Here is a 24926-nt window from a genome sequence, read left to right as displayed (position 1 = left end):
TCTGCTGCTGGTGGTTAAAACATAACTAGACATTTTTGCGCCGATATACTTATGCGTGCAGGACGTCAACCGGCGTGGGATATTTTTATGCGACCTCTTTTGGGCAGATTTTGTCAACATGGGACATCTCGACCTCTCAAAGTGTCGTCTGATCCTTCTGCTTGCCGTCTTTTTTCCGGTGCAACTCGTCTACGGGGATCTGAGCTACTCTCTTCCTGAGGAGATGAAACGTCTGTCGGTTGTTGGAAATATAGGAAAAGATCTTGGTGCTGATCCGAGGACGCTTTCTACACGAAATGCCCGTGTTAATGTGGCCGGGACACGTAAGCAGTGTTGTGAGATTAATTTGAGCACGGGAGATTTGATCACATCGGAGAGAATAGATAGAGAAAGCCTTTGCGGGAAGAAACCATCTTGCACTATTAAAATGGATTTGGTGTTAGAAAATCCTCTTGAGCTTCATCGCATAAATCTCCACATTCAAGATGTTAATGACAACCCTCCAAAATTTAAAAGTAATTTGATTGAAATGGAAATATGGGAATCGGCTGATAAGGGCAGTCGTTTTTCAATTGAGGAGGCGCATGATGCAGATATAGGCCAAAATGCTGTTCAAAGGTATGATCTGCAAAAAAATAACAATTTTATTCTCACTGTTGACAGCAATAAAGTTGAGCTTGTCTTAGAAAAAAAACTGGACCGAGAAAAGCAAAGTGAGATGAATTTGCTTCTCACAGCTTTAGATGGCGGCTCTCCTCAGAGATCAGGCACAGTATCCATACGCGTCACTGTGCTGGATGCTAATGATAACGCCCCAGTATTCAGCCAGGCTGTTTATAAAGCCAGTCTGCCTGAAAATTCTGTCCCGGGTACAATAGTTATTAATGTTAGTGCAACTGATGCAGATGAGGGGGTGAATGGGAATGTGAGTTATGATTTTGGCCATGAATCTGATGAACATAATTTATTTACTATTGATCCCACCACTGGGGAAATTAAAGTAACTGGTTTGATTGATTTTGAAGAAATTGCTTCTTTTGAAATTAAAGTGGAAGCTAAAGACGGTTTGGGATTGACTTCCTATGCCAAAGTTTTAATAGATATTACTGATGTAAATGACAACGCCCCTTTGATCAATTTAATGTCACTGACCAATCCAGTAGCAGAAAATGTGTCACCTGGCACAGAGGTAGGCATAATTAATGTGCAGGACAGAGACTCTGAAAAAAATGGACTTGTCCACTGCACCATTCAACGAAACGTCCCCTTCAAGTTAGTTCTTTCCATCAAAAACTATTATTCTCTGGTGACGACTGGACCACTCGACCGTGAACTAGTGAGTGATTACAACATTACGATCAGTGCCATTGATGAGGGCTCTCCTCCTCTGTCCTCCTCAAAAAGTGTCCACTTGTCCGTGGGAGACATCAACGACAACCCGCCCGTGTTTGAGGAACAGTCCTACAGCGCATACGTGAGTGAAAATAACAAAGCTGGCTCCACTTTATGCTCTGTCAGTGCTCAAGACCCCGACTGGAGACAGAACGGCACCGTCATTTATTCTCTCATACCTGCTGAGGTGAACGGCGCCCCAGTGTCCTCCTACGTGTCTGTCAACGGAGACACAGGGGCAATCCATGCTGTCAGGTCCTTCGATTATGAACACCTGAGGAGTTTCCAAGTCCACGTGATGGCCAGAGACAATGGCTCTCCTCCACTGAGCGGCAATGTGAGCGTCAGCGTGTTCATCTGGGACGTGAATGATAACTCTCCTCAGATCCTGTACCCAGCCCCGGAGGGCAACTCCTTCATGACTGAGCTGGTCCCCAAAGCTGCACAAGGAGGCTCTGTGGTGTCCAAAGTGATCGCGGTGGATGCCGACTCGGGACAGAACGCCTGGCTGTCCTATCAAATCCTCAAGTCCACAGATGCGGGACTTTTCACCATCGGTCTCCACAGCGGAGAGATCAGGACCCAGCGGGACATTTCCGAGTCCGACAGCATGAAGCAGAACCTGATTGTGGCCGTCAAAGATAACGGACAGCCCCCGCTCTCGGCCACTTGCTCCATGTATTTGCTCATCTCGGATAACTTGGCCGAGGTGCCAGAGCTGAAGGACATTTCTTACGACGAGAAGAACTCCAAGCTAACCTCTTATCTGATCATTGCGCTGGTTTCCGTGTCCACCTTCTTCCTGACCTTCATCATGGTGGTCCTGGCTGTGAGGTTTTGTCGCAGGAAAAAGCCCAGACTGTTGTTTGATGGAGCAGTTGCCATCCCCAGCACGTATCTGCCTCCTAATTACGCAGATGTGGACGGTACGGGAACTTTACGCAGCACCTACAACTATGATGCCTACTTGACAACAGGCTCCAGAACTAGTGACTTTAAGTTTGTGTCATCTTACAATGACAACACGCTGCCTGCTGACCAGACACTGAAGAAAAGTCCAACAGAATTTCTTGAGGCTTTTGGTGATGTTGACGAGGTAGGAATACTAAATTTATCTTTTACCCACGTACTATTAGATGGTAGGCTTAATTACCATTAAACCAAAAACAAAAGCACACTTTCCATTCGTGAAAAGTCTGAAGATGCATATATTCGATTAATTTTTGTTCATTGCCTCAGCTCGATATTATAGGGGTCAAAACTATATATCCATATACACTAGACAAGAAAAGACATTATATGCTATTACAATAATTTGCTTCATCACAGACCATAAAATATTTTTTTATATCCTTCTATTAAGAATATTGGTAAATTAGCAAGCGGTATAGAAAATGGATGGATGGATGGATGGATGGATGGATGGATGGATGGATGGATGGATGGATGGATGGATGGATGGATGGATGGATGGATGGATGGATGGATGGATGAAATCCTGTGTTCTATTTCCTTATGGTTTCAAAACATCACATATTGCACATAGTTGATACTTGATAGAAGTCCTTTCAGTTCTATGAGACGTTTAACTTTGTGAGGTCATCACTTTGACAGCTGTACTCTGGGATTGAATGTTTCCTCTTGATTCACGCATCCAATATGATCCTGCATTTTTGAACGGGAAATATTTTTTATATATATGCGTGACTTTAACCCCCTAAACTTGCCCATGCCCGAAGGCCGGCCTGCGGGCCAAATCCGGCCCGTGTCTAAATTTAGACCGGCCCGAAGCATTGTGTCATAAAATCAATAATAATTGGCCCGCTGGCACAGTCGCGGGGACCTGCGCACCCCAGAGCGAGCCACGGAAATTAAACTCGTCCGAACGGGAACGCGCACATGAGCGAGCGCTCATGATCGGGTGCGAGCGCGTTCTCCCCGGTCCCTTCTCAGTTCATGCGCACACAGGTGCCAGTTTGCAAGATAATCAAGAACACAGACACTTTCTCATTCAAATGTACGCAGTCCAAGGACTAGGCGACTCTAAAATCAGAGACGCTTTCAGTGACGCTGCACAGGGAAAGGCAAAAGACTGGTGAGAGCTCTGTCTATACTTATCACTAACGCCACAAACACTACTGCGCGTCTGCGCCGCCCACTCACAGTGATTGCAAACAAAGACAAAACTATGGATTCATATTTTGTGATTACGAAGTATTTTGTTGCTGATGAAGTTTAAAACAAAGACAAAGCCGAGAATGATTTCATTTGGATTAACATTCTGACATGCTAGAATTGGTATTTAAAATATTAGTTTGTGTTATAGTTCATGATTTAATGAGCTAAAAATGCTTAGAATACGTGATTAGACAGGTAAACATGATCTTTAATTTAATGCATGGAGAGCAAAGTGGTGCAGAAAACATGATTTATTGTTTTGTAATTTCATGCGTTGAACGTTTTTTACTTCCAAAAAATCATTCAACTTTCATAAAATCGTTCATTTGTATTGAATTTATTATTTTAATCTTTAACTGTCCAGGTAATGCAATTGACAATAGATTCTCATTTGCAATATTAACCAATCTGCAGACAGCACAGCAAAGGATATAAGTTATATGTTTACAAGTTAACTTACAATGGGTATTGTATGGATGGATAATGGATACAATGGATAATGGTTCGAGGAATGTCAGTTCGAATGGTCAACCTCTATACCTCTATACATTTTCATCAGGCCAGATCTGGCCCCCTTGGAAAAAAGTTTGGACACACCTGCCCTAAGCCAATGAAAAAATAGGCTACTCACTGTCATTGGTGCTTTTTAGGTGGGGGTTTGTGTCGATAAAATCGTCTTTGTGCTGTTTTATTTTTTTGAGATTTTAAAATGTTCACCCAGCCTGCTGCATAGTCCAGAGTGACCAAATTGTATTTGTGCTTGTTTTCTGCTACAAATATTATTTTTGATCTCATGATTTTTGAGTTACGGTATATTAGATCATAAAAATGACGTAATCGGAAAAAAACAACAACTTGCTCCGATTGTAGGAACAAGGAACCATGCTGTCATTCGTTTAAGTCCCATCTATGCTGGTTTGTCACGTTGTTATTGGGTTATTAGAAATTTTTGCCATGTGTGACATGGAAAAAAATACCCCTGTTATCGCAAATAAATGGTGCAGATTTGTGCTGCAAATATCATCTTTGTTCTCATGGTTTGGGATAGTAAAGGATTATATCCGGGAGTCGCTGATGGTGTAGGGGTGCGCTTGTCTTGTGTGCCGACATCGTTAGATACCCACATATGATACGGTATGAATGTTTGTGTGTGAGTGACGGTATGAATGTGTGTACGAATGACCCAAAAAAAAAGTCACGACGTCATGACGCACAGGCCGGCCGTGCTCCAATGAGCTAAAAGGCCCTCATGCATCGTGCTGCTTATGCATAAAAAGATATTATATCGAAATAATGTTGGTCATTTAAGGTAGCTACATATTAATGCAGTTTTTTATACAGTATTGTTTTAAAATTTGCCCCTCGCGTTTTACAATATCGATTGATAAAAGCCATTTCCGCCATCGGGAGTTATAATTCAATTGCGATTTTATTCGTCTAGGCTACTGCAGTTGTGTGCTTTTTGGATTAATTCGTAGTTTTTAACCGTTTTAGTGTCGACCTTGCCATTTATTCACATGCTCTCTATAAATGGACGCGCGGTGTCGCTGTCTAACAACTTATCGGTATTGTTGCAATATTCGTTGCAGATCTCCGCCCGTTGCTCCAGTGCTTTGTGCTTTTGTGGCTGCAGAATCACGGTGTTGGTTTCTAGTCGAGCATTTGTCTCATTTCAGCTCTCCAGAAAACTCATAATTATCAATTTGAACGGGACATAAACCAGGATATTCGTTCTCCCTTTTGGATTACATGTTCATCTGAAAGGATGGATCTCGAGGTCTTTTTGAGGAGGCTTGACCTGTCTACGCGATTTGTCGTCTTTCTCCTTGTGCTTCATCCTATATCTGCCGAGGTCAGTTATTCCATACCGGAGGAAATGAAACCGGAAACTGTGATTGGAAATATAGCCAAAGACCTCGGTCTGGGTGTAAATACACTGTCAGCGCGCAAGGCTCGCTTTAGTGAAGGGAATCACGACCGCTTTTGTGCCCTCAATTTGAGAACTGGTGATGTGAATGTTGCCGAGCGGCTTGATAGAGAGAGCCTCTGTGGCCCTAAACCAACGTGTGTCGTAACCCAGGAGCTTGTGCTCGAGAATCCATTGCAACTACATCGAATAAATATACATGTTCAAGACATAAATGATAACGCCCCTCAGTTTAAAAGGGACGTAATTGTGATGGAAATCAGGGAATCAGCAGAAAAGGGGACTCCGTTCTTAATTGAAGAAGCTCATGATGCAGACATTGGTAAAAATTCAATTCAGAAATACATTTTGGAAAAGAACGAATACTTCACTCTTGTGGAAAATGGCAATGGAGTGCAACTTGTTTTAGAGAATAAACTTGATAGAGAAAAGCAACAACAAATAAGCTTGCTTCTTAAGGCAGTGGATGGTGGCTCTCCACAGAGATCAGGGACTGCAGTATTCCAAATCACTGTACTTGATGCTAATGATAATGTCCCTGTGTTTACGCAAAATGTTTATAAAGTCAGTCTGCCCGAAAACTCCCCTTTAAATACTGTGGTAGTTAAAGTCAGTGCGACTGATGCAGACGATGGGATCAATGGCAATGTTACATACGATTTTGGACTTATTTCCCAGGCTGATTTGCAGTCTTTCTCAATTAACAGTAAAACAGGGGAAATTGTTGTAACTGGTATGACAGACTTTGAAAAGAAAAATATAATTGAACTGAGGGTTGTAGCGAAGGATGGACTGGGATTGAACTCGTACGCTAAGGTCCTTATAGATCTTACTGACGTAAATGATCACGCCCCTGTAATATATTTAAATTCACTGTCAAATCCAATACCAGAGAACGTGTCACCTGGCACAGAGGTGGGCATCATTAATGTGCAGGACAGAGACTCTGAAAAGAATGGACAGGTTCGCTGCTCCATTCAACAACACGTCCCCTTCAAGTTAGTTCCTTCCATCAAAAACTATTATTCTCTGGTGACGACTGGACTTCTGGACCGTGAACTAGTGTCAGACTACAACATTACAATCAGCGCGACTGATGAGGGCTCTCCTCCTCTGTCTTCCTCGAAAAGTATCCACTTGACCGTGGGAGACATCAACGACAACCCGCCCGTGTTTGAGGAACAGTCCTACAGCGCATACGTCAGTGAAAATAACAAAGCTGGCTCCACTTTATGCTCGGTCAGTGCTCGAGACCCTGACTGGAGACAGAACGGCACCGTCATTTATTCTCTCTTACCTGCTGAGGTGAACGGCGCCCCGGTGTCCTCCTACGTGTCTGTCAATGGAGACACGGGGGCGGTCCACGCCGTCAGGTCCTTTGATTACGAACAGCTGAAAAGTTTCCAAGTCCTCGTAATGGCCAGGGATAACGGCTCTCCTCCGTTGAGCAGCAACGTGAGCGTCAGCGTGTTCATCTGGGACGTGAATGACAACTCTCCTCAGATCCTGTACCCCGCTCCGGAGGGCAACTCCTTCATGACCGAGCTGGTCCCCAAAGCTGCACACGGAGGCTCTGTGGTGTCCAAAGTGATCGCGGTGGATGCCGACTCGGGACAGAATGCCTGGCTGTCCTATCACATCCTCAAGTCCACAGATGGGGGACTTTTCACCATCGGTCTTCACAGCGGGGAGATCAGGACCCAGCGGGACATTTCCGAGTCCGACAGCATGAAGCAGAACCTGATTGTGGCCGTCAAAGATAACGGACAGCCCCCGCTCTCGGCCACCTGCTCCATGTATTTGCTCATCTCGGATAACTTGGCCGAGGTGCCAGAGCTGAAGGACATTTCTTACGACGAGAAGAACTCCAAGCTAACCTCTTATCTCATCATTGCGCTGGTGTCCGTGTCCACCTTCTTCCTGACCTTCATCATGGTGGTCCTGGCTGTGAGGTTTTGTCGCAGGAGAAAGCCCAGACTGTTGTTTGATGGAGCAGTTGCCATCCCCAGCGCGTATCTACCTCCTAATTACGCAGATGTGGACGGCACGGGAACTTTACGCAGCACGTACAACTATGACGCCTACTTGACAACAGGCTCCAGAACCAGTGACTTTAAGTTTGTGTCTTCCTACAATGACAACACGCTGCCTGCTGACCAGACTCTGAAGAAAAGCCCGAGTGACTTTGCTGAGGTTTTCGATCAGCTGCGCGATTCGCCAGAGGTAGGGTCCACCTGTACAATCAACAGTTTAACGTCCATCACCCAATAGATTGTGGTAAATCAGCTTGTTCCTTTAGAAAAGTACGCATAACTTATGTGTACAATATATATACAAATTCCAAAATGAAACTGATGATCACTTTTCAGTGCATATTGATGCATTGGGTTTATTTCAGAATGTGTGATGTCTTTGAGAACAAATCGGCCTGTGTATTTCCAATAGAAAATTCCTTGTTATCACCATGAATGCATGTCAATTTAATATGGTAGTGTTTTCTCATTCATACAGCTCTAAAATAGTTGCACAGGTCTTTAGGAACAACAGAGTAATTGAATTATTATTTTCTGGTAAGCAAAAAGTTGACGGTGCTTGTGTTCATTATTGTAGCATTTGTTTTAAAATCGGGTTTGGCCTACAGAGATTATGCTTGTTTACAATAATCCGACGAGACATGTCATTATTTCATTCAATTTGTGACCCTCGCACACTGCACACATGGACCAACATATTGTTTTAATTTCATTTTTAGTCAGTGAGCACACTTTTCAATTTGTGCTTATGTGAAGGGTTCATATTTTGATGAATAAAGAATTCATAGAGTTTGTAAACAATGTGGTGTTATTGGTGCATAGCTTAGCTGGAGGAAAAAAAGATCCAGTGTGTTCGCTTGAAAACGCAGCTTAGAGTGTTTATGTAGGAATGGACGTGAAAAAACAGTGAATATGTGAGTGAACTCACGATCGTAAATGTTAAAATATAACATGGAGTGATGACCCTTGTGTCACATTTTAAACATTATTTTTACTGGTTGAAGTGGACAGTGGAAGGAATGTGCTTATGAATTTTGGTGGCGATTGGTTGTGGTTTTCGGACTACTAGTGGCAACGGTTAAGTTGTTACAGCTCAGTCGGACAGGCAAACAGTCATGACTTAACAGGCCCTCATTTTCACCTGTCACTTCTGGGTTAATTTTGATCTCAAGAGCCAATTTTCTCAGAATAATAAATAAAGAGAAGATATTTTAAATATGGAAAGGAATATGCTGATGGTATATTTTCATATTTTGTCACTGGGTTACATCTGCATTTGTGAATAGAAAAATCTGTAGACCAAACGGCCAGGTCTCCCCATCACCGGTGCTGTCCTTGGTGCTGATTTATGTTGCCGCCCTTAATTTGCTAGCAATTACGGGGCTGATAGACAGTCATGAAAATGGCAATATTTAATTCTCTTCTCAGATTAGCGCGCAATATTCAAAGTAGACTCAAGATGTCGCTCTATACTCGTATATACTGTGTTGTGGATTTTTTTTGTTTTTTTTCCTCCTCCACATGAAGCAGGCGTGATTCAACCAGACGAGCTATTGTTTAGCGATCTGCACTTCTTTTCAGACGTGTGCATTTCCCCCCCGTCTTAACTCCTAATTTCTATAGTTACTTAGTGAAAATGGATCACCGAGCTCACCTGCTCCTTATCTTTTTTCACGGCTTTGTTTTTTGTGCTGACATCGCCATTGCAGAGCTCAGCTACTCTGTTCCGGAGGAGATGAGACCCGGATCCATTGTTGGGAATATTGCCAAAGACCTCGGACTAGAAGGACGGGCATTGATCTCTCGTAAGGCCCGGATTGACACTGTTGACGGTGATGTGCGTTACTGCGATTTAGACGTCAAAACGGGAAATTTTGTGATTCGGGAGAGGATCGACAGAGAGGAGCTGTGCGGAGAGACCTTGACTTGTATGCTTAAATATGAATTGGTGTTAGAAAGCCCGTTGGAGCTGCATCGTATTATGGTACTCATTCTGGATGTAAATGACAATTCCCCCGTCTTTCCAAAGGATGAGATAAAGCTGGAAATAAGGGAATCCGCCGACAAGGGAACTCGATATCGCGTGAATGAAGCAGATGACGCCGACATCGGGCAGAATTCTGTTAAACAATATTTCTTACAAAACAATGCACATTTCGTTTTATCGGTGCGAGAGAATTCAGATGGATCAAAAAATCTTGAATTGGTGTTAGACAAAGAGCTTGACCGTGAAACAGAACATGCTTTAAGCCTGGTGCTTACTGCCAGTGATGGGGGCAAGCCGGAAAGATCAGGAACGGCCCAAGTGCATATCACGGTGCTAGATGCAAATGATAACGCCCCAGTGTTTGGTCATGATGTGTACAAGGCCAGCCTGCCAGAAAATGCAGAGCAGGAAACTATTGCTGTCACAGTGAGTGCAACGGACGCAGACGATGGTGTCAATGGTGAAATTACTTATGATTTTAGTCGCATTGCTGAAAAGGCTAGAAAAGTATTTTCGATCGATAGTAAAACTGGAGAGATTAAAGTCATTGGCTCTCTTGACTTTGAAAGTAATTCCAAGTATGAAATGCGGGTGGATGCTAAAGACGGTTATGGACTTTCATCACACTGTAAAGTAGTAATTGACGTCACTGATGTAAATGATAACACTCCCGTGATACAAGTAAAATCACTGTCTAATCCAGTGGCAGAGAACCTGTTACCTGGTACAGAGGTGGGCATTATTAACGTACAGGACAGAGACTCTGAGGAGAATGGACAGGTGCGTTGCTCCATTCAACAAAATGTCCCCTTCAAGTTAGTTCCTTCTATTAAAAACTATTATTCTCTTTTGACCACTGGGCCTCTTGACCGTGAACAAGTGTCAGACTACAACATTACAATCAGCGCCACCGACGAGGGCTCTCCTCCTCTGTCCTCCTCCAAAAGCATCCACTTGTCCGTGGGCGACATCAACGACAACCCGCCCATGTTTGAGGAACAGTCCTACAGCGCATATGTGAGTGAAAATAACAAAGCTGGCTCCACTTTATGCTCGGTCAGTGCTCAAGACCCTGACTGGAGACAGAACGGCACTGTTATTTATTCCCTCTTACCTACTGAGGTGAACGGTGCCCCGGTGTCCTCCTACGTGTCTGTTAACGGAGACACGGGGGCGATCCACGCCGTCAGGTCCTTTGACTACGAGCACCTGAGGAGTTTCCATGTCCACGTGATGGCCAGGGATAACGGTTCTCCTCCGCTGAGCAGTAACGTGAGCGTCAACGTGTTCATCTGGGACGTGAATGACAACTCTCCTCAGATCCTGTACCCTGCCCCGGAGGGACACTCCTTCATGACGGAGCTCGTCCCCAAAGCTGCACACGGAGGTTCTGTGGTGTCCAAAGTGATCGCGGTGGACGCCGACTCGGGACAGAATGCCTGGCTGTCCTATCACATTCTCAAGTCCACAGATCCGGGACTTTTCACCATCGGTCTCCACAGCGGAGAGATCAGGACCCAGCGGGACATTTTGGAGTCCGACAGCATGAAACAGAATCTGATTGTGACTGTCAAAGATAACGGACAGCCCCCTCTCTCTGCCACCTGCTCCATGTATTTGCTTATTTCGGATAACTTGGCCGAGGTGCCAGAGCTGAAGGACATATCCTACGACGAGAAGAACTCCAAGCTGACCTCTTATCTGATCATTGCGCTGGTGTCCGTGTCCACCTTCTTCCTGACCTTCATCATGGTGGTCCTGGCTGTGAGGTTTTGTCGCAGGAGAAAGCCCAGACTGTTGTTTGATGGAGCAGTTGCCATCCCCAGCGCGTATTTGCCACCTAATTACGCAGATGTGGATGGTACGGGAACTTTACGCAGCACCTACAACTATGATGCCTATTTGACAACGGGCTCCAGAACCAGCGACTTTAAGTTTGTGTCCTCTTACAATGACAACACACTCCCTGCTGACCAGACTCTCAAGAAAAGTCCTAGTGACTTTGTTGACGAGCTTCGTGATTCGTTTGACCCCCTGGAGGTAGGCAGCTTTTGATACATAAATACCCATAATAGTTTCTTCTATGCATTAAGAATGTCACTGCCCAACAATTTTATTGCCCTGACAAGTGTTCTGATCATATTTCATGATCAAATTTGAACAATTAATTTTTCTTCTAGCACACATTTCCAATCCAACTCATCTAAACTATCAATCCTAATTTCTGAAAGAGCTCCATCATCTTTTCATTGAGACTTCGTTGATTTCCAGTGGACCCCTTTGAGGAAAACCTAATTTCTCAATGTATGCAATGTGTATTTTAACATGGCTGACCAATGAAGTTAATTATCTGGCTAATCTTTGTCTTTGCAAGTGTTTTGAGTATTTTTATTTGATAGGTGTGTTAATGTTCACAGTATTATGTTTGGGTCTGGGTCAATGAATTGGTGACAAACACACGGTGAAGTTTCAGTGTTGGGCAGTTATCAAGGCTTTTAAACTACAGCTGCTTACAGCTTTAAAGTAGCTGCTCCACTTATAATGTATCGCTCTAGTTGGGACACAGAATTTATATCGGCCAAGTAAAAGTTGTATCGGTTCTCTGTATATTACTGCTTTTAAAAAAGTTGGGGCCCTATTTATGAGCCATGCAAAGCGCAGCATAACTACACATAGCACGGGTGACCAAATTCACAAACATGCCAAACTAAATTTACCCTGACACAAAAGTCAATTTTTCAAGGAATGCATACTGTAATACTGCATACAATTGTTTTGGTTAATGAGGCAAGAAAACTTCATATCACTTTATTAAAAGCGTTCAAGTGAACGCAAACACATGCTTATTCATTTGCAATGTGAATAATAGACTAATAAATATTTTAAATACAGGATTTAGGATGTGCGTTTGGATCTGTGCACCATCCTTTCTCTTTTCCGTGTTATCCCGTGCCGAGGTGTTTTTTTTCCTCACCTCTAGATTCTAGGCTTTCTCCTAGACATGCAGAACCTGCATGTGTGATTCTTTAAAAATGGACCGATGTGAATGTGTGCAGTGTTTGACAGTACTTCCTTTCTTTTAAAAAAAAAATCCCTGTGATTGGCTGGTGACCTCACATGTTTATTGTGTACCCTGCTTCTCTCGCAAAGTCAGTTGGAGTTGTAGTGTACTTGTAAGAATCTGCAGTATAGAAAATGGATGTTGGTGTTAGTGGGGAAGTGATGAATGATGTGGTGGTGCATTGCCTGACTTTGATGCAAGAAAAGTAGTTTCAGTTCTTACTCACTGCGGAATTAAGTGAGAGTGTTTTTTCTTTCTGTGCCACGTGACTGGTTGACAACCACTCTCTGTCGTAGTCCGACTTTTATTGGCTAATAATACTAGTCCTAATTGAGAAAGTGGATGTTCTAAATAATATATACTTTGCAATTACATCGTCACAATGACTTACTTAGTTTAACTAAAAGACCTTTGGACTTTAAAGACTTTGTAAATCACAATATTTTTGCTTGAGAAACTTCATATATTTACAACAATTTATGCTACGTTGGTAAATAAGGCCGGTTGGGAAAATCGTTGGCTCTCTCGCTGTCCATGGTTCTGAACTGACTCGAACTTTTTTTTTCTCCACTGACTCGTCAGCTTTTTCTTCGATTTAGGTTTTGTAATTTAGAAAATCGGCCATTACAATATTTTAGAAGTAGGCTATACTTTAAGTTGAATTTATTTGTAAAAATACAACCGCTTTTATTCACAAAAAAAAATAATAATCAAATGTGTTTTTACAGTATATGAAAAGCTTATCCTCGTTATGCTGAGAATGATTTGTAGGTGTTATGTCGATAAATGCACTCTAGAGGTCAGTATGTACTCATGAACAAAAGCAGCTCAGTTTCCCACCCATTCCGTCGACGCGCAAACCCGATTTTAGTTTTGTGGAGCTGTGGTCTAAATGTTGGACTGTAAAAGCTGTGGATTGACTAAAGGACAATCGTATTGACGTTAGTGTCCATCTCCGGTCACAATGGAAGTGATTCTTAGAAATATTTTAAGTGGAATGGAGAACAAAAGATGTGCCTCGTTTGGCTACGGACTTGTTTTTTTTCTCTTTTTCTTCCGCACCGTCAATGGAGACGTGAGCTACTCTATCCCAGAAGAAATGAAACGTGGATCTGTAATCGGGAATATCGCCAAGGATATGGGACTTGATTTGGGCCAGTTGTCTGCTCGCAAAGCACGCATTGATCCAGAGGATAACAACGTCCAGCACTGTGGCGTCAACCTCAGCACGGGTGACTTGATTGTGCAGGAAAGGATCGACAGAGAGGGGCTTTGCGGTAAAAAGGCATCATGTGTTTTAAAACAGGAACTCGTACTGGAAAATCCATTAGAGTTACACCGAATTAGTATTCGTGTTCTAGATATTAATGATAATTCACCACAGTTTAATGAAGAAACACTGAAATTAGAAATTCAGGAATCGGCAGTCAAAGGCACTCGTTTTCTACTTGGAGAAGCACATGATGGTGACATAGGAGAAAATACAGTTCAAAGCTACACTCTGCAGGAGAATGATCATTTCAAATTAAATATAAAAACTAAAGCAGGTGGACGAAAATACTGCGAATTGGTTTTAGACAAAGAATTAGATAGAGAAGATGAAAAAGACATGATGCTCTTGCTGACTGCATATGATGGCGGCTCCCCTCAGAGATCAGGTACAGTGCAAATACACGTCACTGTGCTGGACGCTAATGATAACGCCCCTGTGTTTAGCCAGACAGTGTATGAAGCCAATCTGCCTGAAAACTCACCTCTTGATACATTGGTGATCACAGTGAGTGCAAGTGATAGAGATGAAGGAATAAATAGTGAAATCACATACGCATTTGACCATGCGTCTGATGACAAAAACAAAGTCTTTACTTTACACCCCAAAACTGGAGAAGTGAAAGTGTCTGGTGTTGTTGATTATGAGAAAGTCTCATCTTATGAAATGCAAATAAGTGCGAAAGATGGTCTTGGTTTAGTGTCTTATTCAACATTAATCATTGAACTTACAGATGTAAATGACAACGGCCCTGTAATTAATTTAAAGTCTTTGACTAATCCAATACCAGAGAACGTTTCGCCTGGTACAGAGATGGGCATCATAAATGTACAGGACAAAGACTCTGAGCAGAATGGACAGGTGCATTGCTCCATTCAACAAAACGTCCCCTTCAAGTTAGTTCCATCTATCAAAAACTATTATTCTCTGGTCACTACTGGACTTCTAGACCGTGAACTCGTGTCTGATTACAACATTACAATCAGCGCCACCGACGAGGGCTCTCCTCCTCTGTCCTCCTCCATAAGCGTCCACTTGTCTGTGGGAGACATCAACGACAACCCGCCCGTATTTGAGGAACAGTCCTACAGTGCATATGTGAGTGAAAATAACAAAGCTCGCTCCACTTTATGCTCTGTCAGTGCTCAAGACCCTGACTGGAGACAGAATGGCACCATCATTTATTCTCTCATACCTGCTGAGGTGAACGGCTCCCCGGTGTCCTCCTACGTGTCTGTCAACGGAGACACAGGGGCGATCCATGCCGTCAGGTCCTTCGATTACGAACATCTGAGGAGTTTTCAAGTACACGTGATGGCCAGGGACAATGGTTCTCCTCCGCTGAGCAGCAACGTGAGCGTCAGCGTGTTCATCTGGGACGTGAATGACAACTCTCCTCAGATCCTGTACCCCGCCCCGGAGGGCAACCCCTTCATGACCGAGCTGGTCCCCAAAGCTGCACACGGAGGTTCTGTGGTGTCCAAAGTGATCGCGGTGGACGCCGACTCGGGGCAGAATGCCTGGCTGTCCTATCACATCCTCAAGTCCACAGATGCGGGACTTTTCACCATTGGTCTCCACAGCGGAGAGATCAGGACCCAGCGGGACATTTCCGAGTCGGACAGCATGAAGCAGAACCTGATTGTGGCCGTCAAAGATAACGGACAGCCCCCTCTCTCAGCCACCTGCTCCATGTATTTACTTATCTCGGACAACTTGGCGGAGGTGCCGGAACTGAAGGACATTTCTTACGACGAGAAGAACTCCAAGCTGACCTCTTATCTGATCATCGCGCTGGTTTCCGTGTCCACCTTCTTCCTGACCTTCGTCATGGTGGTCCTGGCTGTGAGGTTTTGTCACAGGAGAAAGCCCAGACTGTTGTTTGATGGAGCAGTTGCCATCCCCAGCGCATATCTGCCTCCTAATTACGCAGATGTGGACGGCATGGGAACTTTACGCAGCACGTACAACTATGACGCCTACTTGACAACAGGCTCCAGAACCAGTGACTTTAAGTTTGTGTCCTCTTACAATGACAACACGCTGCCTGCTGACCAGACTCTGAAGAAAAGTCCGTCTGACTTTGTTGATGAGCTTCATGATTCTTTCGACCCCTTGGAGGTATGCAGTCTTTTAGATTTTGGAGGAATTTCTTAATATTTATTGGTGCTCATTGTGAGAATCATAATTTCTTCATTATTGCTTTTTCACGAACGTGATTGTTTTCAATAATTTTCTCGACATACAGTATAGGTCAATGTTGTCAAACATTTCAATATAGCAATGACTAAATGGTTTTGCGTTTTAAAAATAAACTTTTATAGTTTCCACCACGAAAATTAAATGTACAAAAACAAGCAAACTCCACATTGTTTGGCGAAATTTAAATTGGTCAAATTCACTCTAGGCATTCATTTATTGAAACGTTTTTTGGGATCACTATTTTGATTGTGTTCCTCTTCCCATCAGCCAGTAAGTTAGAACACATATTTTTTATGTTATTGATATGCAGAAAACATTACCATAAATTATTCTGTAACTAATGTCATTTAATGGATTAGCCCATTTGAGCTAACGATACTAAGGGATAGGGTTTTTTTTCCCCCCAAATAGAATTTGAAGTTGTGATTTTATTTCGACTTGCTTTATAAGAGCTTGTAATTCATAAAGTAGTGTGCCGTGTTGCCCTGTGCTGGTCAAAGTATTCAGCGTAAATTTCACACACTATTTCATTCAGTTTTAATTTGTCAAGGGGCTCCATACAATAAAATCACTCGGATCTAGTTGCATTTTTAAATTATATGTATACTCTACTTCAAAATGTGTCTGGATCCAAATGATTTTATTTCGTGCAACCACTTGATGAAATAAAATTGTGCGAATTCAGCTCACCATTTTTTCCCCAGGATTACTGTTATTTTTTTCTCCCAAAAATAGTATCCCATCACTCTTCTATATCCCATGACAATAAATAATTTCGTTGTATGTTAAACAATTGACGCTGTCGTTAGCTTGCGTCACTTCCCATGGGCGTTCTTTCCGAATCAACCTCGTTGCGTTTGCAATTACTAAATTATTAATTATTATTGTTATTATTAAAACAACTTTGATAATTTGCAATTGTAACAGTGGTGTCAAGAACAATTCATTGACCACAATTGTAGCTTGATGTCATAAAATAAGACAGAAACACAAACACATTGTGAAGTTTGTATTTTTGCTGGCAAAATAAAATTGCAACCATGTTTTTTCTATCTCCAACCTGTATATTAACCTGCTGCAGCAATCCCATACGTGCAAACAGGGAACGACAAAACTATCATCGTTTGCTAACTTTGAAGTCTGATTTTCGGATAGGTGAGAATATCCCGGCATAAACTATTTGTAATATTCAAAACGTGCTCCTAGTGGCGCTGTCCACCAGCTAAATGAGATGTACGTTCATGGACATCAACATTTCCTCATATTTGACCACAATTTGGCGTATGCGTCAGAGGCGCACATTCACACATCCTCCGTGCGTTACCATTCTAGAACATATCATTTTCGTTGGATGTTTATTTTTTGAAGGCATTTTCGGCTCATTCAGCCTCTTATCTTATTTTTTATTTTTTCCTGGGAAAATGAAAAACAAGGGATGCGCGCTGTTGGACGCGGTGGCTTTGTTGGGCTTTTTTCTTTTTGCGCTACAAACTGTGCGCGGAGATGTGGCCTATTCAATTCCAGAGGAAATGAAGCGCGGATCTGTTGTTGGAAATATAGCAAAAGATATCGGAATAGAGGTGGGCAAACTGTCTGTTCGACGGGCTCGGATTGATGGGGACGGCAACAGCAAACGGTATTTTGAGATGAATTTGAACACTGGAGAGCTTCTTGTTGCAGACAGGATTGACCGAGAGGGCCTTTGTGCCAAGAAGCCGTCTTGTATCTTGAAACAGGAGCTTGTTTTAGAAGAGCCTTTAGAATTGCATCGGATCAATATTCATATTCATGACATTAATGACAATTCACCGCAGTTCAAAAAGAATGCAATTAAATTGGAGATCAGTGAATCTGCTGTTAAAGGGAGTCGCTATCGTTTAGATGAGGCCCACGACGCAGATGTGGGGCAGAACGCTATACAGAGCTATGCAATCGAAACAAATCAACACTTTAAATTAAATGTTGTTGCAAAGAGCGCTGGTGGGAAGTATGGGGAGTTAGTAATTGAAAAGGAGCTCGACAGAGAGCAAGAACAGGAGCTCACGATTGTTCTTATTGCAACAGACGGTGGTACACCTCAGAGATCAGGGACAGTAGTTGTACATGTCACTGTGCTGGATGCAAATGATAACGCCCCAGTGTTCAGCCAGGCTGTTTATAAAGGAAGTCTGCCTGAAAACTCTCCTCCTAGCACAATAGTGATTAATGTCAGTGCCACAGATGCTGATGAAGGAATCAATAGCGAGGTAACATATGAGTTTGATCACATCTCTGATGAAATGAATAGTGTGTTTGCTCTTGACAAAGAAACTGGTGCAGTGAGTGTGAGTGGATCCATAGATTATGAGGAGGTACCATTGTATGAAATGCAAATTACAGCTAAAGATGGCCTAGGATTGGTGGCATCTTGTACATTAATAATTGACGTCATTGATGTCAATGACAATGCCCCGTTAATGTTTGTTAAATCGTTGAAAAATCCCATTCCGGAAAATACCCCGACTGGTACAGAGGTGGGCATTATTAACGTACAGGACAGAGACTCTGAGGAAAATGGACAAGTGCGTTGCTCCATTCAACAAAACGTCCCCTTCAAGTTAGTTCCTTCTATCAAAAACTATTATTCTCTGGTCACTACTGGACTTCTGGACCGTGAACTAGTGTCAGACTACAACATTACAATCAGTGCCACCGACGAGGGCTCTCCTCCTCTGTTCTCCTCAAAAAGCATCCACTTGTCCGTGGGCGACATCAACGACAACCCGCCCGTGTTTGAGGAACAGTCCTACAGCGCTTATGTGAGTGAAAATAACAAGGCTGGCTCCACTTTATGCTCTGTCAGTGCTCGAGACCCCGACTGGAGACAGAACGGCACCGTCATTTATTCCCTCTTACCTGCTGAGGTGAACGGCACCCCGGTGTCCTCCTACGTGTCTGTCAATGGAGACACGGGGGCAATCCACGCCGTCAGGACCTTTGATTATGAACACTTGAGGAGTTTCCAAGTCCTCGTGATGGCCAGAGACAACGGCTCTCCTCCGCTGAGTAGCAACGTGAGCGTCAGCGTGTTCATCTGGGACGTAAATGACAACTCTCCTCAGATCCTGTACCCCGCCCCGGAGGGCAACTCCTTCATGACCGAGCTGGTCCCCAAAGCGGCACACGGAGGCTCTGTGGTGTCCAAAGTGATCGCGGTGGACACCGACTCGGGACAGAACGCCTGGCTGTCCTATCACATCCTCAAGTCCACAGATGCGGGACTTTTCACCATTGGTCTCCACAGCGGAGAAATCAGGACCCAACGGGATATTTTGGAGTCTGACAGCATGAAGCAGAACCTGATTGTGGCCGTCAAAGATAATGGACAGCCCCCTCTCTCGGCCACCTGCTCCATGTATTTGCTTATCTCTGATAACCTGGCCGAGGTGCCGGAGCTGAAGGACATTTCTTACGACGAGAAGAACTCCAAGCTGACTTCTTATCTGATCATCGCGCTGGTGTCTGTGTCCACCTTCTTCCTGACCTTCATTATGGTGGTCCTGGCTGTGAGGTTTTGTCGCAGGAGAAAGCCCAGACTTTTGTTTGATGGAGCAGTTGCCATCCCCAGCGCGTATCTGCCTCCTAATTACGCAGATGTAGACGGCACGGGAACTTTACGCAGCACCTACAACTATGACGCCTACTTGACAACGGGCTCCAGAACCAGTGACTTTAAGTTTGTGTCTTCCTACAACGATAACACGCTTCCTGCTGACCAGACTCTGAAGAAAAGTCCGTCTGACTTTGTTGATGAGCTTCACGATTCATTTGACTCTCTGGAGGTAGGACCGCTATCCCATATATGAATGCCGTTATTTTGTTTTTGCTCACAGTCACGGAAAATAATATTTGACCACCTTTGTCTTTGAGGTTCCTTGAAGATTTTAAATGCCTGGTACGAGAAAATCTTTCCTTTGTACAAATGGTATAATGATAACAAAGATAGCTCATAAGAATTTAATATCCAGCCATTTTCCACGGAATGACATACTAACTGCAATGCTTTCGTCAATATCTGTGGCATTGTACTGCCAAGATTATTTTAGTCAACTTTTCTTTTCTACCAGTCATGTGATACGCCTCTGGTAGCACCTGGCATTAAAATGAACAAGTAAGAAAAAAAACGATATGGTATTTTTTTTCACCCTTGATTCCATGACGGCACGGTAGCCACTCACTGCTTTACTCTAGGAGACAAATATTGACGACCTTTGTTGTTGAGTGTGTCAACGCGTTTAGAATTTTATTACTTCCTTAGGTTTGCATTTTGATGTAAGAGTTTTCAAGCTTCTGTTGTTTTCAAAGGTGTGTGTAAACCAATTTTGAGGTGGTAAACATACCTTAGTTGTTTTTTGGTGATGAAGGTCAATGCAGATGTTTCTACATCAGTAAACTCTCTGCTACGTTGAATACTCAGTACTGTGACCTGCGCTGCAGCCTTTCTATAAACCTAAACAGAAAGTTTGGTTCAAAACAAAATGGATACTTGGGTGAATGGATGGAAAAATGTTGGCATATTGAGCTTAATTATCTTAGATCTTCCGAATCAGACCAACAACATTGTAGATGTAGTTATTTCTAACATTTATTTAAAATTGTTTCTGACATGATCTCTCACGGGGAAAGTGGGCCGCTGGTTTACAGCTTATTTGTCTGTATATTTACATATTTATAGAAGAAGCTTCTAATTCACACATCTAACCTCTGACTTTGGTGCTGAATTTTGCAGCGTTCAAAAATTTGTTGACTCTCTCTTTATTTAGATACTTTTTTTATGTAAATACCAAGTGTTAAATTTCAGGGCAAGGGATGTTGTAAAATAACACGGCAACAGTGGAGTGATATTTCTTTCTATTTCTTGCTCAGGCAAAACACATTTTATTTAACCAAAGAGGTTCAGACTAAGAAACCCTCATTGTAAAACAATCCCTCGTTTTTTTAGTCTGAATGGTTAAAACGTTTTTTCCATTTATTGTAGAGACTCTTCAAGTTCAATCATAATGTTTCCTTCTTTATATGTACTTATTTGAATGACAAACATACATTCTTTTTATGCTATATTTTTAAAGTTATTCTATTTTGAGTGGATTTATGTTGCATTCTTCGTCCACTGTTTTGAATGATTGACTTAAATTGGATCCCTTTCTTGACTACGGATTGTGTCGTGACAGAAACGCTAAGCACTGCAAGCATTTATTAAAAGTGATCATGTCCACTTGAAGTAAATGAAATCGCAAGTATAAAAGATGCGGTAATGTGCAATACAATCGCAGTATTTTAATTGGACACTTGGTGTCACCATAGACCAGCAGAGGATTTATAACGTTAGGTGGATATTACACGTCACACATTAAAACGTATCCAGTGTTGTTCATCGCGTTAAGAACAGAAGACAAAGGGCAAAAAAGAGCCTGATCGAATGAGATTCTGATTCTTTTGCAGTATTTTGAGTTTTTATAAGAGAATGGCGCATTTATGGCACATCCTCCGATATTGGAGCTTCGCATTTTTCTTTGTTCTGGTAGGATATGCGCATGGAGATCTCAGCTATTCTGTTCAAGAGGAGCTAAAACGCGGATCTGTTATTGGAAATATTGCCAAAGATCTCGGATTGGAGGTGGGGAAACTGTCTGCTCGCAAAGCTCGTGTGGAAATGGAAAATAACAACAAGCAGTATTGCGGAATAAACCCCCGTACGGGGGATTTGATGGTTACTGACAGAATTGACCGCGAGGAGCACTGCGGGGAGAAGCCTTCGTGTGTTCTCAAATTTGACCTGCTGCTGGAGAATCCTTTGGAATTGCACCGATTGTCTTTACAAATTCAAGATGTGAATGATAATGCACCCGTTTTCCCCAAAGATATTATAAAGCTGGAAATAAGTGAGTCCGCTGTCAAAGGAGCCAAATATCGCATTAATGCAGCGCAAGATCCTGATACAGGAACGAATTCTGTTCAAAACTACAATTTGCAACAAAATGCCAATTTTGTGTTTCGCATACAGACGACAACTGATGGTAGTAAAGATGGTGAGCTCGTTTTAGACAAGGAATTGGACAGAGAAGCTGAGCAGGAAATTAAATTGCTGCTTACAGCAATGGATGGTGGCTCTCCTCAAAGATCTGGCACTGTAGTCATTCATGTGATTGTACTTGATGCAAACGACAACGCCCCAGTTTTTAGTCAGGCTGTTTATACAACCTCAGTGAGGGAAGACGCAGCCCCCAAAACCCCAGTCATCACCGTGAGTGCATTGGATGCGGATGAAGGACTAAATGGAGAAGTTGCATATGAGTTCAGCCGACTTTCCAATAAAGCTAAAAACATGTTCTCCCTTAATCAGAAAACTGGGGAAATTGTTGTGGTTGGTGAAATAGATTATGAAGATGGTGCTAAACATGAAGTTTTTGTTGAAGCCAAAGATGGTTATGGACTTTCCAATAAGGCAAAACTAATTATTCATGTTATTGATGTAAATGACAATGCCCCTGTGATCAATTTAAAGTCATTATCCAACCCAGTATCAGAGAATGTGTCACCTGGTACAGAGGTGGGCATCATTAATGTGCAGGACAGAGACTCTGAGGAGAATGGGCAAGTTCGCTGCTCCATTCAACAAAACGTCCCCTTCAAGTTAGTTCCTTCTATCAAAAACTATTATTCTCTGGTGACGACTGGGCCTCTTGACCGCGAGCTAGTGTCAGACTACAACATAACAATCAGTGCCACTGACGAGGGCTCACCTCCTTTGTCCTCCTCAAAAAGCGTCCACTTGTCTGTGGGAGACATCAACGACAACCCACCCGTGTTTGAGGAACAGTCCTACAGCGCATACGTGAGTGAAAATAACAAAGCTGGCTCCACTTTATGCTCTGTCAGTGCTCAAGACCCCGACTGGAGACAGAACGGCACTGTCCTTTATTCTCTCTTACCTGCTGAGGTGAACGGCGCCCCGGTGTCCTCCTACGTGTCTGTCAACGGAGACACAGGGGCGATCCACGCCGTCAGGTCCTTTGATTACGAACACCTGAGGAGTTTCCAAGTCCACGTCATGGCCAGAGACAATGGTTCTCCTCCACTGAGCAGCAACGTGAGCGTCAGCGTGTTCATCTGGGACATGAATGACAACTCTCCTCAGATTCTGTACCCTGCCCCGGAGGGCAACTCCTTCATGACCGAGCTGATTCCCAAAGCTGCACACGGAGGCTCTGTGGTGTCCAAAGTGATTGCGGTGGACGCTGACTCCGGCCAGAACGCCTGGCTGTCTTATCACATTCTCAAGTCCACAGATGTGGGACTTTTCACGATCGGTCTCCACAGCGGAGAGATCAGGACCCAGCGGGACATTTCCGAGTCCGACAGCATGAAGCAGAACCTGATTGTGGCCGTCAGAGATAACGGACAGCCCTCTCTCTCGGCCACGTGCCCCATGTATTTGCTCATCTCGGATAACCTGGCCGAGGTGCCGGAGCTGAAGGACATTTCCTACGATGAGAATAACTCCAAGCTGACCTCTTATCTGATCATTGCGCTGGTGTCCGTGTCCACCTTTTTCCTGACCTTCATCATGGTGGTCCTGGCTGTGAGGTTTTGTCGCAGGAGAAAGCCCAGAATGTTATTTGATGGAGCAGTTGCCATCCCCAGTGCGTATCTGCCTCCTAATTACGCAGATGTGGACGGCACGGGAACTTTACGCAGCACCTACAACTATGACGCCTACTTGACAACAGGCTCCAGAACCAGTGACTTTAAGTTTGTGTCTTCCTACAATGACATCACGCTACCTGCTGACCAGACTCTGAAGAAAAGTCCAAGTGACTTTGTTGATGAGCTTCACGATTCGTTTGACCCCTTGGAGGTAGGACCGCTATGCTAGATTTGAAAGCAGTTATTTTGTTTGTTAGATGCAGAATATGTCAACATTTTCTATAGGCTTTCACGAACTTGATAAGTTATCTTTTGCCTCATCTTCACATTTCCAATCTACTCAACTTTATTAACGGATGAAGCTGTTGTTGACCTCTCTCCTTTGTTTCTGTCAACACTTGGTAATTTTCTTGCTTATGCTTGTGTCTTAATGAAATACAAATTATCGGGGATTTGTTTTTCATCAATGCTTCTTTATTGCCTTCAACCTGTTGTTAGGTCTTGGCAGTTGGTTTTAGATGGTTTTGGTGAGGAGATCAATATACAGTTGATGTTTGTTAAATTATTTTAATTTACTTGGTTTTGCTGATATGGGTTGCAGTCTTCTCATGAACCCAAGTAGAAAGTGTGGTATACAAATGGATTGATGAATGAGTGGTTGGACAATTTCAGCTTGATTGGTTAACAACTGGCATCATTTTGCCTCAATTGCATTTGTAGAGAGAAGCTAACAATGCAGATTTAGTTATTTTCCCAGATATTTGCTCAAGTTGTTTCTTCTATTGTCCCTGATAGAGAAACCTGGACAACTAATCTTGTCATTTTCTGGAGGAGTACATAAAATAGCTTGCAGTAGTCACAACTCTGTCCTTGGTGCTGAAAATTGCTATGGTTCTTTAGATGTATTTTTACTGTCTACTCATTTGATCTTGCTTTCATTTTTTGTGATCTTTAAACATGTTTATCTAGTTGGTTATATAAAACCGTAACATTTTTGTTTTAAATAGACAACCTACAAACATTAATTCCAATGTCATTTTGAGGAGAAACCAGATCTTTTGACACGCCTTTTTTTAGATTGAAGTGCAAAGCGTTTAGTTTCAGTTGGCCAGGGATTGAGTAAAATGGTACCTTGCAACAGCAGCTTGGCTGTTTTTTTCTCAGGCAATTTCAATGTTAATATAGCCAAC

General features: G+C 43.0%; 2 protein-coding genes across 15 annotated transcripts in view; both read left to right on the top strand.

The window, feature by feature from the left end:
- The window catches only part of LOC148404383 (protocadherin gamma-C5-like), a 226049-nt gene that overhangs the window by 16330 nt on the left and 184793 nt on the right, over positions 1-24926 (top strand). For 2 of the 14 annotated variants that reach the window (XM_088381158.1, XM_088380999.1), the window contains exon 1: positions 21498-23947. The exons of 5 other annotated variants lie outside the window; for them this stretch is intronic. In XM_088381158.1, coding sequence (XP_088237284.1) covers positions 21554-23947 — 2394 coding nt within the window. In that variant the 5' untranslated portion in view covers positions 21498-21553. Of the gene's footprint in view, positions 1-36; positions 2489-5194; positions 7721-13426; positions 15970-17400; positions 19872-21497; positions 23948-24926 lie in introns of those variants that run through there. 7 more of the 14 variants (XM_088381120.1, XM_088381034.1, XM_088381164.1 and 4 more) reach the window with 7 other exon arrangements.
- Positions 8933-10669, top strand: LOC148404388 (protocadherin gamma-B7-like). Its single transcript, XM_088381330.1, has 2 exons — positions 8933-10297; positions 10398-10669. The coding sequence occupies exons 1-2, from the start codon at positions 9167-9169 to the stop codon at positions 10536-10538; spliced, it is 1272 nt and encodes a 423-aa protein (XP_088237456.1). The 5' UTR covers positions 8933-9166; the 3' UTR covers positions 10539-10669.

This window comes from Syngnathus floridae, chromosome 1, assembly GCF_059516105.1.
Source record: "Syngnathus floridae isolate MCC-2025c chromosome 1, RoL_Sflo_1.0, whole genome shotgun sequence".
Classification (NCBI taxonomy): Eukaryota; Metazoa; Chordata; class Actinopteri; order Syngnathiformes; family Syngnathidae; genus Syngnathus; species Syngnathus floridae.
Note: the sequence above shows the minus strand (reverse complement) of the source record. Positions and strands in the feature narration are given on the sequence as shown.

Excerpts from the sequence above, each read along its gene's own strand:
- LOC148404388 (XM_088381330.1), top strand. The coding sequence starts at position 9,167 with ATGGATCACCGAGCTCACCTGCTCCTTATCTTTTTTCACGGCTTTGTT. Across the intron at positions 10,298-10,397 it reads ACTCTGAGGAGAATGGACAG|TGTCAGACTACAACATTACA; the intron begins GTGCGTTGCTCC and ends ACCGTGAACAAG.